Source organism: Enoplosus armatus, chromosome 18, assembly GCF_043641665.1.
Source record: "Enoplosus armatus isolate fEnoArm2 chromosome 18, fEnoArm2.hap1, whole genome shotgun sequence".
Classification (NCBI taxonomy): domain Eukaryota; kingdom Metazoa; phylum Chordata; class Actinopteri; order Centrarchiformes; family Enoplosidae; genus Enoplosus; species Enoplosus armatus.
Window position 1 is genome coordinate 11207264 of NC_092197.1, and position 17466 is coordinate 11224729.

A 17466-nucleotide genomic window follows, 5' to 3' on the forward strand; every position below is an offset into this window, starting at 1 on the left:
GAAGAAGTAGCCTAGCAGACAGGCGACCGGGCCGGGTAGAGAGAGGGGGGGGGGGGGGGACATCGTGTGCCTACTCAAAACAAGACGGGGTTGCGCCTTGCTAGGGGATGTTATCCGTACTGTCTTATGGCAGACTGGTTGCCAGGGCTGTCCTGGGTGGACTCTCACAGACGGACGGTCGGGACTACAGTCTGATCAGCGCCAGTTATGGCTTCGGTAAAGACTTTCGCAAGGGGATCCTGAAGAAAGGGATGTGCTACGGCGACGATGCCTGCTTCATTGCTCGGCACAGGACAGCCGATGTTTTGGGTAAGCTTTCTGGCATTAAAAACAGTGTTAGACCTGTTAGACTGCTCAGGTGACCTTCAGTTAGCTAGCATGCACGTGCGCTGACCCCTCGGATGAAAACACAACAGCCCCCACCCCCTCCAAAAACAGAGCCATAACTTTTCTCCCCTCGCAACCGTTATGTTAGCTGTGTTTAGTTTACTTGAAGCCGGGCAAATGTTCACAGACGACCAATGCAGCTGCAATCGTGTCTTTGGAGGCATAAACTGCGATTATGTGCCGTTAGCGGGTATTTTTGAGGTGAAACACAAAATGACCTTTCACCTAGATGAACTCCAACTGAAGAATACGCGGCGGTAATGCAAAATATTAAACACATTAAATTAGGAGATATAGATATGCTTCATTAAAGGCGGACTTGACTGAAAACGACACACTTACAACGTCTCAGACTTAACACTACAATGTCTTGCAAAGGTCAGAATGGTTGAGCATGGAGGCGGCCATGTTGCTAATAAGCGTCAGTAGCCTGCTAGCTTAGCTCAGTGTAAATGCTTTGTTTTCACCGCCCAGCTGGCTGGAGGGTAACATTAAACACAGCGAAGTGCTAGACTGGCCACGTTTCTTTGTTGACACCTACGCTGTGTATTTTATACGTTTCTAGCAATATGCAGTCTTGAATGATTAGGTTGAAGATATAAAGTAAAAATAGCCAGCTCTGTGGAACAAAATCCCCTCAGGGCTTCACGTGTTACAAGCAGAAATGGCGTGGTAGTGCAGTCTGTAGAAGACTCCCCTGAAGGGGACTAGGTGGTTCTCAAGGCAGATTTTCTTTTTATTAACATTGGCTTTTGGCTTGAAATTGTAATGGATGACGGCCCTGTCTTCCACCAGTGCGGATGGAAATTTCAGGAGACTCCCAGGCTGTTTTTTTTTTTTAAATTGTGGTTTCTTATTTGATGTGACTTCCACCTGCGGCATAAAGAGAAAATGAAACCCATATTTGTTCGTTCGGTTTTATGCTACTGTGAATTAGAGGAGAAACGTGCTGCTCACTAACAGAGTGATGTACATGGACATGAAATAACTGAGAGTGAAATACTACAAAAGTGTGCTTTTGAAGATGAATGTTTTATCTTGCCACATTCTCTATGGCTCTTTAAGTCGATATTATGCACTGAGCAGATATCCAGTAAAGTCATCCAATAACATCCTGGTGAATTCTGATGTGTCAGCTACTTCATTTAATTCAATTTATTTCATTTAATTAATCAGAAAAAGCATTAAAATGGGTTATCCACCACAGCAGCTGTGGTGTGTGGTTTAGGACCAGCTGGAGTGCTGTAACTGCCATGATCTGTTTCATTGTGATTGGTTTTCAGAGTAAGTGTTTCAAGGGATTGCAGAAACAGGGCTGATTAATAATTCAATCATGCAGGTTGTTTTCTTTCACGTCAGAGTAAACTTCCTTAGTGGTAAGAATTTATAAGGTGGCTGAGGTGAAACCGCCCAACATACTAGCACTACTTAACTTTCATAAAAATTAAAGTTTATTCCTCTCACACAGTTAAGTGGCAGTCCACAGCACGTCATTATACTTATATTAAATTGATATAGTCATCTTTAGAATTCATACAGAGATTAGAGTCATGGTATTGTTATATCACTACTAATAATGTTGTAAGGAATCAGGTGTTGACGAGTATAAACTCTGATTCAGTTAGCAGTGAAATTGTGCAGCAATAGATTGTATTTGCATATATTATAAGATAAAGTAGCTGTGTTTGTTGAAGGGTTAGAATTTTCAGCTGGTTCATACTCATCACAAAAATGCTAGCATTTCTTTGTGGGTGGGTTAGCACCAAAACAACTAAAAATGTTATTCCCCTTTGTCCATCAGGTGTTGCAGATGGCGTGGGTGGTTGGCGTGACTATGGCGTCGACCCGTCTCAGTTCTCCGCCACCTTAATGAGAACCTGTGAGCGACTGGTGAAAGAAGGACGCTTCACTCCCAGTAATCCAGTGGGTATCCTGACCTCTGGCTATTATGAGCTTCTACAAAACAAAGTTCCCCTGCTAGGTGAGTACACACAGTGACAAAACCACACACAGATGTTATTATGCATATGTTGGTACAGATATATTATGGTACACACTTAGGCAGTGGTGGAGTGAGTCATGCTTCCCATGTGAACAGCCATACTCTGAGAAATAAATAACATAGCTGCAGGATGAGTCAGACTGTGAGTAGTGGCCTTGCGTAGCGAGATGCATAATATGTTACTATAAGTCATAGAACTTCAACTTCACTTCTCTTTTTTTAAACATAGGTTTGGGCCAGTGTATTGTTTTGTGTGGCTGTTAGTTATCATTGATTTGGGCTTATACCTGCATCCTACCGAGTGATGTAACTAACTAACTTGATCAGGCTGTATTTCAACACTTGGAAGTTTGGACTCAGTGACCCACTGGGGTCAAACAATTTTCCTTTTACGCAGGGGGAACATTTTGCCTCATACCAGAGCTCCAAAAGGTTAAGAATCCATCTGTAACTGACACTGTAGGAGGGTTGAACAGTTTTTAAAAGCATGCACATGTCAAACATGTCAACAAGGTCAGATTTCTTCTGAGGCTCCATATCCTTGAGTCACAGCCAGCGCGGACACTAAATGTTATCCTCCTCCCCCTTGTCACGATGTTTGTTAAATGGCCACCTTTTTTTTTTTTTTTTTGGAAGCTGTGACAAGGTCTGCGCTTGACCTTCCCTGCTCAAGGTTACTAAAGCGGCTGTTACTGGGGCTGTGGGACAAGCACGCTCCATGACCTTTGTGTTTTGTTTTCTCTCCTTTTTTTTGGTGCAAGGTCACTTGCGAATTGCATAATAATCTCACCCACCCACTATGGAAGCATGAAATTCATGAGGAAGGTGCACACAAAGGCAGTGATGTACTGGTTGGGCAGCATTCTACCTCCTGGGTGAAGTGTGTGAAGGAAATTCAGCCTGTGCTGGAAAAGACATGTCCTCATTGCCACTGTTGTTGTTTTACTTTCCTCTGTTTGTAGGGAGCAGCACAGCCTGTATCGTGGTTCTGGATCGACGGAGTCACCAACTACACACATGTAACCTTGGTGACTCGGGCTTCCTGGTGGTTCGGGGAGGAGAGGTGGTTCATCGCTCAGACGAGCAACAGCACTATTTTAACACGCCCTTCCAGCTGTCAATCGCTCCTCCGGGAGCTGAAGGGGTGGTGCTCAGTGACAGGTGAGTAGCTCACTGTTAAATACATCCTTACAAGTCAGAGCTCTCAGTCAGTGTTTGCAGAATAAACAAGACCTGCTTTGGCATCACACTCCTGGTCAAACTAGGCTACACCTCCGCATAGCCTCCTTAACAACTTGATCATCTTTATTATATCGCCTGCATGGAAAAACTTTTTATACCCTGTTTATAGTTTGTTGTTTTGGTTTACATTTCAGTGATTTTAAAGGTGAACACGCCACCATCTTTGTCACCACAACCTAATAAAACACTACATGCATCAGCACATGTATGCATGAGAACGTAAGAATATTCAGAAAAGACGTTTATAGAGTTTATTCCAGGTAAAGAATGGACACAGGTTGTCTTATTAGTTGGGTTTGGCAAATCTTGATGGCCACAACATGAATCATTCTTTAGAGATGTTGACTTTAAAAAAATGTAGTAAAATGTAGTATGTTTTATTGCCTGAAAACAACTGCAGAAACGAAATAGTGTCAAGAATATCATTACAAAATGTTCCCACATTAAGTTATTTTTCAAGCACAAGACATGCAATGTACAAGCATGCATACGGGCTTGCCAAGCTATCCAGATAGGTGTCACAATTTGATTCTGCCTGCTTAACAAGAGATAAACCTTTTGTAATCCATTTGGAGCAGTCTCAAGGTCTTGTTTTTGGATTATTTTTCCCCCCACTGGTTTAATCTTGTAAATTTAAGACTTGGCTGTTCAACAAGTAAAAAAAGCCTCAAAACGAAGCACAAACATAGGGTTAAAGGCTCCCAGGAAATAAACCTGAGTCTTGGGTATGGCGCCAGCAAGCAACAGGACCTCTCTGTGTCTGGCAAGGACACTGTGCAGGCTGCTTCAGAGTCAGCTGTCAGAGTCAGAGCCCACACCGCGTCCACCCTCACGATTTGGCAGTGTGACTTCTGACCCGCTTAATGCCATATTGGAAACAGTTGACAGCAGCTCAGGCACTGCATGCTCCTGTTACACTTGTGACTGATCTTGCTGTGCCCCCGTTTTCTCTAGTCCTGAAGCAGCTGACAGCTCCTCCTTCGACGTGCAGCTCGGTGACATCATCCTGACTGCAAGCGACGGCCTCTTTGACAACATGCCAGACTACATGATTCTTCAGGAGCTCAAAAAACTCAAGGTGTCGCGTCTGGATATCAACTTATTCATGCTTTCACACATGCTTTGAATCCAGTTACAAAGTGAACATATGTCCAGAAAGTCTTTTTAATTAGTTTATTTAATGCTTTCTATTTTTGCTCATTTCAGACTACCAACTATGACAGCGTCCTGCAGACTGCACAGAGTATTGCAAAGCAAGCTCACGACCTTGCCTATGACCCCAACTATATGTCCCCCTTTGCACAGTTTGCCTGTGACAATGGCCTGAATGTAAGAGGTATGTATACTGGGCTTCAGATGCTGTGTTGTCTCTATCTAAAACACCATGCTTTAGTACATGGAATTCAGATGTTAATTAAAAAGACAGTGGATACATTATTCTAAAATGTATTATGGACCAGATTTTAGTTTTTGTAAATTACATGAATAACAGGATACATGTTGCGAATATGTCCTTACAAAAACACATACTGCTCACTATATTTAGATTAAAAAGACACAAGTGGAGGAATGTCTTCCTTTAGCTTGGCTAAAAAGAGCGAAATGTCATTATGCTCCCAGCATGCATTATCAGTCAGTTCCAAATAGCTTTGCAAATCTAGGCTCATTTTGCATGAATTGGTGATAAGTGTTGGCACGTTCCTCACACTCTTTTGTCTTGTTCTGCAGGGGGGAAGCCAGACGATATCACGGTGCTGCTATCCATTGTGGCTGAATATACAGACTAAAAAGTGTGTAAAGAGTGTGTGTGCGCTTCTCTGGGGCTGGTCCTTCCTTCCCGTCTGCCTGAGTCTTCCGCCTGCAGCCCTCCCAAAATGCACTGCATCCTGTGGGCTGACAGGGGAGGCCCAACAACATGACGCACACTCCTCGCTGCGCGGCTGACGTCCACCCGTGTACATTTTGTTTCTTCTTCATCTGTTTTTGTTTTGGTGCTTCAACGGTTGAGGGGAAGCAGGCAGCTAGGACATTTTCATGTTGATCATGATGCAGGTGGAGCCGAGTGCGACGGGGCTGAGAGATGCCTTTCAGTCTCTCATGTCTCCTGTGTTGGCATCAACACTTTTTTGGTGATATGACTAAGAGACAGTGCAGAACAGTTTGCTTTGACTGAGGGCTTTAAAACCTGGTGGCCCTCGTGTACTATACATTTAACAGACATTATAAGAGGAGTAAGCCATGGTTTGGGATTCTTTAGAGTAGTGATAGAGTTGACTACTGAACCCAGCTACTTGTCTCTGTTGTTCCAGTTGTTAATCTGTTCCTTGTTGTGTTTGAAGAAAGCATATAGATGGACTGAGGAAGCTGATGTTGGGAGTGGATGGGTGTTATTAGAGAGGGAGATTTAAGAGGGTTTCCGCGTCTTGGGTTTGGGAATGTGAACGATGGGAGAGCTAACTAGTAATTGCTCAGATCAAAGAAATTCATAAAGGGATACTATAATACTTGTTAGAGCTTACATGTGAAGGTTGATCCGGTTTTGTCGCTCGGCCGGGGGATCTGTCGGTGCGTACATCCTGATGAGTTGTAAATATTTTTGTGTTTTTAGGGCTACGTTCTGGCCTTTCTGTTGTCTTTTGCTTTGGTTGTTAAAGCAAACAGCTATTTCGTTACTATTGTGGAAGATGTACACATGCATTCATAAATATATTTTCTTGCATAGATGTTGATCTTGAAGTGAGCTTTATCAATCCCACACTTCCACTCGCTGAAATGAACAAGAAGATATTTGCTGAGACTGGTCGCTGCAGCAGTTGTGTGGAAGGAAGGATTTCTAAAATATGTGTGTGTGTGTGTGTGGCATGACTGTATGAAGTTTATTGGAATGTTTGTATTTAATGTTTATATTTGTTATCTCACAGAGCTAAAGCTAGCATCTGGGAATGCTTACAATTGCAATGATAGGTCAGGTGTGAATGTAAAGGAAAAGATGTATTTTTTTAATGTTATTTAGTTTTAAAAGTAGTTTTAAGTGTTGACATATGGTGGGATATGTGTGATGGATGACAAAGATCCAGCTATCTTAACAAGAAGAAAAGTGTGTGTGTGTGTTTTGTTTTATTTCTCAGTTCCTTCTTTCCCCTTACATTTGTTTGCTGCTTCTCGTTTTTTAATTCAGATGTCTATATGACTTGACATGATTTATATGAACATGGTCACCATGATTGTAATGAGTGCGTGTAAATGTGTGTGCTGCATCAAATTACATTAATCAAAGACATTGATAAAGCTGTTCTGCTCATGATAGCCTATCCCCTTTGTCTAACAGCTCACCTAAGTTTAAAAGCAGGTGCACCAAAGACACATTTTCTTTGTGTATGTCTTTAAGCGTTGTTGTTACAAACATCATACAGCAATACTGTAAATTCCTTGTGCTCTGAATCGTGTGTGATGGCCAGAAGTGTGGGTGGAAATGTTCAGAGGGACATTAAAACGTCTTTTCTATGCCTAAAGCTGTTTTTTTTTTTTTTTCAGAACAAAAGTATCATATTCTTGGTTTAAGTTATATGTGACTGGTTGCAACAAAAGTACAAGACAGGTTATGAAGCCAAAGAAGGAAAGCCATATATAAACACATGATTAGGGCACTTCTCTGTAAGTCCTGCTGTAAAGATAACATGGTGTTGATCCTCATACACATAATGGAGACTGTCCTACTGTCTGCACTTTTCATTTTGCATGGTTTCTGTCTCAGCTATTGGCACCATTTTACAAAGCTAATTTCACACAGTTCTTGTCTGTAGAATATTTTATAAATGGTGTATAAAGGTTTTGAACTTATATTTACTTCAAAGATAGCTGTATGTTTGTCAGTGTGGTAACCCACATGCAGAAGGAAGGGTGGTGAGATGGATAATGGTGCTGTGAACTTGCAGTGTGAGGGTGAGCACAGTTTCAGCCTTAACAAATAGCTAGACCTGTAATCAAGAGGCCTTTCCTGTCATTGCAAGCTTGTCTCGTCTTGGTCATGTTGCCCAGTGTTTGATGTAAACGAAGTCCGGCCCCGTCTTTCTCTCCTGTAAAGCCGTTCTCAAAGGTGCTTCTGCAGTCTGTATGGTATGATTGTCCTCTTTTCAGCAAGCAATGTTTGTGTGTATGGAAGATACATCTATGTCTACAGTGTAACAATGCAGGTCTAATTTATGTAAATATGTTTTAAAATATGTACAATATTTAAATAAAGAATCTAGTATTTATACTAAAATCGCTTGAGTATTTTCATGATGCCATTCCATGTTAAGAGTTTCATCCTCAGAATCAGATGTACTGTTCATCCAATCTTGAAAAGTGATTCACTGCTTCAATGAAGGAGATTGTGTTACAGTATATTTTACTGTGGTTGACAAAACTTTTATCAATATTGGATAAAATTTCTGTACTGACAGTACACATTTACCAAGTTATTTTATGACTACTTTGTTACAATCATCTACTGTCGGTGCAAATATTGAAGCAGGTTAAAGAGGTTAGTACAACAGTTAATACAGCAGTAAAATAATATAGTATAATTAATATTTTCATGTTTAAACATCAACAATTTAATAATGACAAACTATATATCCATAAATATGAGTTTGCAAAGAGGCCACTAGTGGTACAAAAAGTATGGGTACTTTAATTCTGCTTCTACTTTTGATTGATGCATGACTTCTACCTGTAACATAGTATTTTTACATCGTGGTAATACTACTTTTACTGAAGTAAAAGTCAAGGATCTGAGTACTTCTACCACCACTGACTATTGTAATGTACTTCTAAAGTAAAAAATATTTGGAAGCATATATGAAAGGTAATTTCACCTTTCCCTACTCTTAAATATACCTAATGAAACATACAGCTATTAAAATTATATGATTATTATTATTATTATTATTTTTATTATATAAACCTATAGTTATTTTCTAGATAATGATCTACTGCATGTGATCTTTAGTACCTCAAACTTAAAATCAAAGTAAAGTAAAGCCAAATTACTTTGACACCCAGTTGTCCAGTTTCTGGTGGTTGTAGATACATTAACATCTAAGATAGTCCACAGAAAAGCTATTCAATAACAGGGGTAAATAAATACTGTACCTGAATATGTGATTTACAGCAGTAGATGGCAGTGGAGAGTCAGAGGATGCCATCTATGGATGCCATGGATGTTTTGTTTACTAATCTGCTCCAGCCTCTCTTGTAGCCACCAGCTAACCTGCATTCTTGCTGACAGCAGAGATTCAGGCGGAGATAAGTGAGTGTTAGCCGTGGATGTGGAGTCAGCTGACAGTTCTGTGATGCTAGCATGTTAGCTTCGGAGTTAGCAAGCTGATACTATATTAATTTAGAGTTTATCGTTTATATAGCTGCGTTTGGTCTTTAGTTGTTTGACCAATTGGTGTAAATCTTGTTGTGTGAACCGAACATTGATTATGTAATGAAAGCGAAAGGGGTTATCCTGAAACAAACTATCTGACGCTGTGGCTTTTGATAGCACTAGCGAGCTAGCAGCTAGGAAGCAAATCCTCCTAGCAACCGTAGCTAGCTGTGACAGGGGGTTAGCTAACTAGCGGGCGTCTTCATGGAGAGCTTTAATGAGAGCTTTAAAGTGTTCGCTAAGCTTTCGAGATTGGTCGTAAGTGTGAGTTATGTGAACAGACTGTAGACCGGCGTCTTATGCGAAGGTAAATGTTGATTAAATGGCAAAAACTGAGCAGGGCAATGGACTTGACTTGCGGGGCAGCGCAGAGAAGCTGACAGATAATGGGAAAGGCAGCTCGTATGGATCCGACCCAGAGGTAAACGGCAGTGCCGTCGTCCCCGGGGAGACACAGGTGGACAAGTACGGATTCATAGGAGGAGCCCAGCAGTTCTCCGGAGACTCGTAAGTGGAGCTTCATAATTCAGTTTTCCTAAAACACTCTTGGTTGTAATAGTGACTGAATGTTGTATTCATCAGTGTTTCCCCAAACTGTCTCAGAGTTGTTATCTCTATATCCGCCACACACACACACACACACACACACAAGAGCCTCCTGTGATTGCTTGAGTCATCAATACTGTAATTGTAGGGAGAAACTCTTAGAGACTTGCTGTCATTTGAATGGATTTTGTTTGTGGAAGAAGGAAAACAAAGGATGGATCATTCCAGACTGTAAATAGTTGGTTACCCTGATTCAAAGCTTAATTTCTTGGATCTAGACCAGTAGTTCCCAAACTTTTTGGCTCATGACCATTCAAAGCGAAGCTACGTCTATCCGGGACCTTTTGGCCTTGTCACAGGTTGTGAGAACTTCAAGAGTGATGGTCCCTCCTCAGATTCAATTATTAAAAAAAAATGTACAAAAGCTTGTGAGCCCCCAGGTTGGGAACCACTGACCTAGACCAACAGAAATTAGAAATAGTCACTATTCCTTGTTTGATATTATTCCTGTGCTGGTTTCTCTTCACTGGTTGAAGGTCCTCAGTGGGCCCCTTCTTACATCTCTGACCTTTTGAAAACATCAGAAGTCTTTCTGATGTCTTCAGTGGTTTGTTTGTTTGTTTGAATTTGTTTGCCAGGAAGACCAGACATGCGTTTGGCATATCAGGATGGGAAAGTGAGTGTATGACAATATGACAGCACTGTAGTGAAGTGAGATATTGGCGTAAGTTTTGTGTAGGAGATTGTAGGGAACTGAACAAGGGGAAAGTTCTCCCACAGCTTCCTGTTTTCCTTGTACTTTGCTGCCGTTGGCAAGTGTTCCACTGTTTTGTCTGAGGTTAGGTTTCCTGTGTGGACAAGGAAGAGATGAGCCACTGTCCCTCCCCCCTCTGATGACAGGATTCCCCTGTCATAAGTACAGGGAAGTGACACAGTACAGTATAGCCATTGTGTGAAAATAATTTGCTTTTATCAGTAACATCTCCTCTCCTGTCTCCTATCTCCTCAGTGCTGAAGAAATACCCATTGAGGTGCTGAGGCAGCGGGAGGCAAAATGGCTGGAGATGCTCAACATTTGGGACAAGTGGATGGCCAAAAAACACAAGAAGGTCTGCTTTATAAACTGATGAATTAGATCTGACTCCATTCATTTCAAAAACTGAGCTGGAAAACCTGCAATAATTCCATCATCATGCCAGGGTTTTTGCATTTTAGCTTTGAGGATCAGTTGCTCAACAGTGGCATGTTGTATGCTGCGTTCCTTTCTCCTGTTCTTCCTTTGTCTTGCTTTCTGCAGGCTCTTGAGTAACTGTGCATGTGTTGAATAACAGGTGAAAGAGCGCTGTCAGAAGGGGGTCCCACCATCCCTGCGTGGCCGGGCGTGGCTCTACCTCACTGGGGCCAAAGTGAGAAGGGAGCAAAACCAGGGCAAATTCCAGGTCAGTCATAATATTTGTTATTTTTTCATGCCTAGGACAAATCATAGTAATTCAAAGTACAGAGGAGTGCTTTGCATCTCATGGCTTGTAACTTCACTGAGGTTTTAAGTTTCAGAGTTGCCTGCATTATAAAATTGCAAATAAAAAAAGTGTCTGGTGGGGAAAAAATGCTGCAAAAGTTGAAACTATGTTGTGTTTTTAGGAGCTGGACAGTCAGCCAGGAGATCCTAAATGGGTAGATATTATTGAGCGGGATCTCCATCGACAGTTCCCCTTCCATGAAATGTTTGCAGCGAGAGGAGGTCATGGGTAAGCGCTGCCTTTTGAAAAATCTATCATGATGCCCATCGTTGAGTTAATGTGGCTGAATATAGTTCCTGAACATAATTTATAAATGTTCATACATTCAGGCAGCAGGACCTGTTCCGCGTGTTGAAGGCTTACACTCTGCACCGTCCTGAGGAGGGTTATTGTCAGGCTCAGGCTCCCATTGCTGCTGTACTCCTGATGCATATGCCAGCAGAGGTGAACACACACGAGCAACACAACCTTTCCTTTCTCTAATATGAGATGATACATAGTTCATACTGGATACTCACTGCTCTAATTCCTCTAATGGTTTAAGAGGAATAACAACATCAAAGTACCATTTCTTGAATATTAATAGTCATGATTTTTTTTTTCATTTAAATGCTACATTTAATATAATAAATGCCTGCTGTTGTTTCCTTTCTTTGTCCTAGGATGCATTCTGGGTTCTTGTCCAGATTTGTGAGAAATACCTTCCTGGATACTACAGTACAGGGCTGGTAAGGGTCCGGAAAGTAACACAAAGGGGACTTTGATATCATAAGAAGAGCTTGAGAACATCAAGAGTACAACCTGTGACAGGATTACACATTCACAGTGGACAGCATGTCAATTATTATCTACCCAAACCCTGTATATATATATATATATATATATTGCTAAATGAATCTGTTGTCTATTATAAGCAAAATAACAAGTGTCCAAGAACACTATGTTTCTGAAGACTGCATTTCTGCTACATTATAGGACTGAATCCTTTATTTATGAAGTTATCTTCAGTTTATAGAGTCAGTACTAGTAATAAGTGGCGGGTGGTGGTGTTAGATTTCTCAGGCCAGTGTGTCTCTAGCTTGACACTTATAGGCTAACGACCTAATAACATGATGTGGTGACCAGGCTTCAAGGACGAGATAATCAGACAATCAGATTTAGCAGTGGAGAAAGATGTTTGTTCTCTCTCTCTTCACCGACTGCTTTTCCATGTTGTATCCACAGGAGGCGATCCAGCTGGATGGGGAGATCCTGTACGCTCTGTTGCGGCGGGTGTCTCCTGTGGCCCACCGTCACCTGAAGAAGCACAAGCTGGAGCCCATCCTGTACATGACCGAGTGGTTCATGTGTGCCTTCTCTCGGACTCTGCCGTGGGCCTCAGTGCTGCGTGTCTGGGACATGTTCCTTTGTGAGGGTGAGACACTTCACTGATCTATTATTCTGGAAAAAACGTTCAATCAAAAGTGATTTCCCCTCACCTGACAAGTCACTCATGAATGGATGTATATTATAAAGTGCTTCAATGGCAAGAAATAGAAGTGAAAATATGGCAGACAGAACCGACATTTATTGAAGTGATGTCTCTCTAAATTATTAGTCTCTCAGTGTTTCCCACAGGTTGAGAATTTACTTGTTGTGATGGCGTGGCGTTGTGATGGGCGGGTTCAGTAATAAACTAGTCAAACAAAGGTTGAATAACTCAGAGATACTCAACGTTAATTAGCTGTTATGTAACTTTGATACATCATTTTGCCACCCAAGTAGAGTCTATTATGCCTGCAGTATTTAATTTCCCTCTTGGCCTTGTCATGTGCTTATTATCCTTTAAAGTAACAAGACAAATGTTTGATATATGACGCCTAAATTGTTTGTTGGGGAAGGAGTGTGATCATATATATGAAATAGATAACCACACCGCAAGTTTGTTGCCCCTCATCCAAGTAGTTATTCATCAAATATTCACTTTTCACTGTCATGATTCAGAAATTAATTGGTCTTCAGCAGCTCTCAGATGGTCCATCTGTTAAAATGTAAGTGAAGACTGCAGCTCTAGCTGCTTGTTGTCTAAAGTGATGCTGTTTTCAGGAGTAAAGATCCTCTTCCGAGTGGGCCTGGTGCTCCTGAAATGCATGTTGGGATCCCAAGAGAAATTGAAGGCCTGTCAAGGTCTCTATGAAACAATGGAGCTGCTCAGAGCCATACAGCCACAGTACATGCAAGAAAGCTTCCTGGTGCACGAGGTACGTTTATAACTGGTTGTAGTCTGTGTTATCCATTTTATTGTTTTGACCAAGCACCTACTGCACGCTCAGCTGTCTTCCTCTTTGACTTTGCCCTCCTGTGGTTGTGGTAACACCAATATAAAAAGACTTCCTCATATGATCACACTCATTCCCCCCTTGTGCTTCAGGTTATTGAGCTATTAGTGTCTGAGAAAGACATAGAGAAGGAACACCATGCTCAGCTGCGCCGCTGGAAGGAGACTCGTGGAGATCTACACTGCAAGTCTCCTCCCAGGATGCATGGTGCCAAGGCCATCATGGCTGCCGAGCCACCCAGCCGACAGCATCTGAGACAGAGGCCCACCATCATCGTGCAGTCTCCCCTGGCAACCAAGACGGATGGGGAGAGAGCAGAGGACGCCAAGGAAAGCAGAAAGACTGAGGAGGACAAACAGAAAACGATGCTACCGCCACAGGAGACCATTAACCCTTACCTTCCTCCCGCTGACCCCTCACCTCTCCTCAAACACATGACCGTACAAGGGTCCAAAGAGAGTCTGAGCAGTGCAGAGCATGACACTTACCTGTAGCGGGTAAGTGTCACCAGTTTACAAACATAAATCATTCCATACAACCTTTACTAAGTTAGCAGTGACACTCGACACAGTTGCAGTGAAGTGACAAACTCCTCCATGACGTAGTGTGTCTGCAGTAGTTGTGATTGTGACAGCTTTTAGTAAAATGGCAATTTTTTACACAACACACTTGAAGTAATCACATTTTCAGAGTCATTTAATTCATACAGGTTTTCTATTTCTGCACTTTTAAGTAGTACAGCCATGGAAATTTAGCAGAAAAGTATTGTATATTTTTGAAATGTAATGGAACTCAGAAATGTGTAATTGCCAGAGAGCAACAACAGATGGCGACTATGTGCCCTTTGCACACATGTCTATGAGGTTTTAGCCTGTGGGAGTATGGAGCTATTAGCTTCATAGGACTGAACATACACTCGCTAACTCACTGCTAACAGCTACTGCTGCTATTTACCTCTTTAAAAGCAGTGCTCTGATTCTTTCCTTTGTTTTAAATGAAGTCTGGTTTTGTCTTAATTGATGAGGTCTTTTTCTAGAGCACTTTGCCTTTATAGTCTTCCTCTTTGCACACATTAGTCACTATGTTGCCAACGCAGAGATTTGTAGTCATCCTGCTTTGCTAGACTCAGTCATTCGCACTAATTTGCAGACGCACAGTTTATCAGTGTGGTTGTTCAGCACAGTCTTGTGACTGTTATGCTGAATCCATGAGTTTGTCTTTGCTGTTGTTGAACACTTGAGGGCGCCCTGAGCTTACCTCTCAGCCTCAGCAGTGACCAGTAGCAAAAACTGTCACACAAGCTGTGCGACTCTCAAATGAAGGAAAAACATTAAGCCAAAGATTTTTCATGCATATTTTTAAGATATATGTTGTCCAAGCAGTTTATTCAATCATATTGTGATACAGTATTTGATTGTTGTCAGTTTGGGGGGAGAGCATTGGGTTTATATTTATGTCATGAATGAAATATGGTGAAATGCCATTTTGAAGAATGCTAATACTAAGCTGTACAATCATGTTTAAAGGTTTGTGGGTCCTTAGACTTATTTTATTATAAAAGAAAAAAAAATTGGGAGATTTCTTTTGTCTGCAAACTCAGATTCTAAACCCCAGTCCACAAAAGCTCAATAAATTAATACAATACAATACAATACAATACAAATATATTCTTCAGCAGTTCTTTTCTAATGAAAATATTTTGCTAAAATGAATTGAAACAGTAGGTCTCAGTAGGCTTCTATGTAGATGTCAGACTATAAAACTATAAAAAAAACAACAACTTTGATTTGTGTTGAGACTCATTTCATCTGAGATGTCTCAATGAAGAAATAGTTTGAAAAACTCTTAATGAATTCATAAGCAATCAACATTTAACACTCCCAGTGCGGGAAGTTCCTTCATCAGCAGTTACATGTGTAACTGTACATCAGATTATTTGCTGTCAGTGTTTTTATAATGGAACCTGGTTGTGGGTGTGTGTTGATTTTAAACAGTGGAGATTTCTTTTTTTAAATTATATTCTACGGGTTTATTTTCTGTCTGTTAGGAAGCATTCTTTACCTTCCGTGTCCTCTGGAGCTTTTCATATTTAGATTTTAAAACATGTTGTTCTAATCTGTAGCAAGAACACTGTGTACATTTAACCAACACGCAGGAGCTTTCTATACTGTCATGTAGGTGGTGCCACTGAGCTTCATCCAGGGATTCACATCACCAGTTGCGCAGTCTTTCTGAAGGATGCAGGATATTCAGGATGTGGTTTGTCATCTAAAGACTTTATGTTCATTAAAAAAAAATTTAAATCCTGTTTTTAATATCCATAAAAACTACATAAAGTACACGCCTTTACGATGGTGAGGTTTATTGCAACTATTATGATTGAGAACATTGATTAAGCCTGGGGCTTGTAAGTGTGCGCCATTTTGTTTTCATCGGTGTTTATAGAACTTAATTTCTGATCTGTTTCATTTGATTTGATTTGAAATCAACGTCTCCTATCTACAAGCTGTTTTATACCAAATTACATTTAAATCAATAAAATTTGAAACCCTTTGCTTTTGCAGGTCTGTCATATTTTTTCCATTCTACACTACACAACACAACAAATTGCCCTTCTTTTGCCTACATCTGATATTAAACAAAGAAAGTGAGACAAGAGAAGAAGTGCCTCACAGACTGCACTGAAGCAGGACTTCAATACACCCTGTGTTATCATTCAGCACCCTCACACCCGCCCCCACTCACCCACACTGCAGCACACTTCCTTGGACACCTGTTTCTCCGGCTCTTTCAGCTCTTGGAGGAATTTACATCTCAAATAGGGCAAATTCCCACAGCACCGTCCAAAGCGCCTCACCCAGCCATTTGCCTTTGGTCTCTGAATGGAGTCTTCTGCGTGTATACAGGCCTTCTTCTTTTTCTTCTTCTTCTTCCTCGACAAGGTTCAGCTGCAGTCCAAGAACATGACAGCCAAGAATGCTCTCCTCTACATTTTAATTTACCCAACCAGTGAAACCCCCACACTGTTTCAATTTGATGGGCCCTTTGCATATAATTGCATTACTATTTATGGTCTTCCTTTCATGTCTCCATCTCATTTTCTGTCATTTGAGGATACACTTGGTGGCAAAGATGAAATACGGGATTTTAATGCATCGCACCCAACAATCAGACGAGATGATTGAGATTTTTCATCTTCCTCATGTCACATTCCCCAGTACCAGTGGCTTTTTCTATTTCTGTGAAGGATTTTGTGTCATTGGTGTGAGGACGCCTGTCATTAGAGCATTTTTTATATTTCTGGCTCCTCTCATCATCTCTTTTGCGCCTTTCACTATCTGTAAACAGTGCTAGCTTGTCCACCCTTTTTCAACCCAACTCCACCCTTCACCTCAATCCAACCCAACACCCCCCTGCCCCCCCCACCTGTCTGTATCTCCCTGTGCTGGTGCTCACTGACATTCACTAGACCCGAGCCTAGACTAGGGGAGGGTGTAATGGGAGACTTTCTTTATGGCTAATCTGCAGAGGAGGAGGAGACGTGACCCAAACGTGCCCCCATAACCGCACACTCCCAGAAAAGAGCAAAGTAGAGTGCAAACCTCATGGTACACTGTCACAAGTTAGTTTTTGTGCTCCTACCATTTGTACCTTTTAAAACTACTATCATGATACACCAAGTGACCCCAACAAACCTATAAACAAGGATTTAATCATATTAAGGAAACGAGAGTGCTCATGTTTTGGTGCAGTTTCCCTTTTTCTCCCAGTTTGGAGAGGCCGTTTCTCCCAGTCCATGTTGCTGCTGAATATACGTTCAAACTGAAAGTAGGTCTGTGTCTAAAAAAAACCCACAAGGAGCTATGTTGGTGGGGACGTGTTGCTACAAGTGCTGGTGAGAAGATGAAATATGACCCAGGAAGTCCAGTTTGAATAGTACACTACACCCCTGAGCTTTAAGACTCATCAGACGCAGACACACTACGCAGCGGTTTATTATACTGTGAGACAGGATTTTACAACTCTGGAAAGTCA

The 17466-nt window shown here is 41.4% G+C and overlaps 2 protein-coding genes across 2 annotated transcripts; both read left to right on the plus strand.

The window, feature by feature from the left end:
• The first annotated feature begins 48 nt into the window (after positions 1-48).
• Positions 49-7869, plus strand: LOC139301475 (protein phosphatase PTC7 homolog). Its single transcript, XM_070924886.1, has 6 exons — positions 49-309; positions 2189-2368; positions 3352-3550; positions 4586-4709; positions 4838-4967; positions 5360-7869. The coding sequence occupies exons 1-6, from the start codon at positions 108-110 to the stop codon at positions 5416-5418; spliced, it is 894 nt and encodes a 297-aa protein (XP_070780987.1). The 5' UTR covers positions 49-107; the 3' UTR covers positions 5419-7869.
• A 960-nt stretch (positions 7870-8829) lies between these two features.
• Positions 8830-15977, plus strand: tbc1d10ab (TBC1 domain family, member 10Ab). Its single transcript, XM_070924377.1, has 9 exons — positions 8830-9554; positions 10603-10702; positions 10925-11032; positions 11235-11341; positions 11443-11557; positions 11776-11841; positions 12338-12527; positions 13199-13353; positions 13524-15977. Exons 1-9 carry the CDS (start codon positions 9370-9372, stop codon positions 13923-13925), a joined length of 1428 nt encoding a protein of 475 aa, XP_070780478.1. The 5' UTR covers positions 8830-9369; the 3' UTR covers positions 13926-15977.
• Positions 15978-17466: the final 1489 nt, after the last annotated feature.

Coding starts and splice junctions, on each gene's coding strand:
- tbc1d10ab (XM_070924377.1), top strand. CDS start 9,370: ATGGCAAAAACTGAGCAGGGCAATGGACTTGACTTGCGGGGCAGCGCA. Junction 11,033..11,234: donor AAAACCAGGGCAAATTCCAG/GTCAGTCATAAT, acceptor TTGTGTTTTTAG/GAGCTGGACAGTCAGCCAGG. Junction 11,558..11,775: donor TGATGCATATGCCAGCAGAG/GTGAACACACAC, acceptor TCTTTGTCCTAG/GATGCATTCTGGGTTCTTGT.
- LOC139301475 (XM_070924886.1), top strand. CDS start 108: ATGTTATCCGTACTGTCTTATGGCAGACTGGTTGCCAGGGCTGTCCTG. Junction 310..2,188: donor CAGGACAGCCGATGTTTTGG/GTAAGCTTTCTG, acceptor TTTGTCCATCAG/GTGTTGCAGATGGCGTGGGT. Junction 3,551..4,585: donor GGGGTGGTGCTCAGTGACAG/GTGAGTAGCTCA, acceptor CGTTTTCTCTAG/TCCTGAAGCAGCTGACAGCT.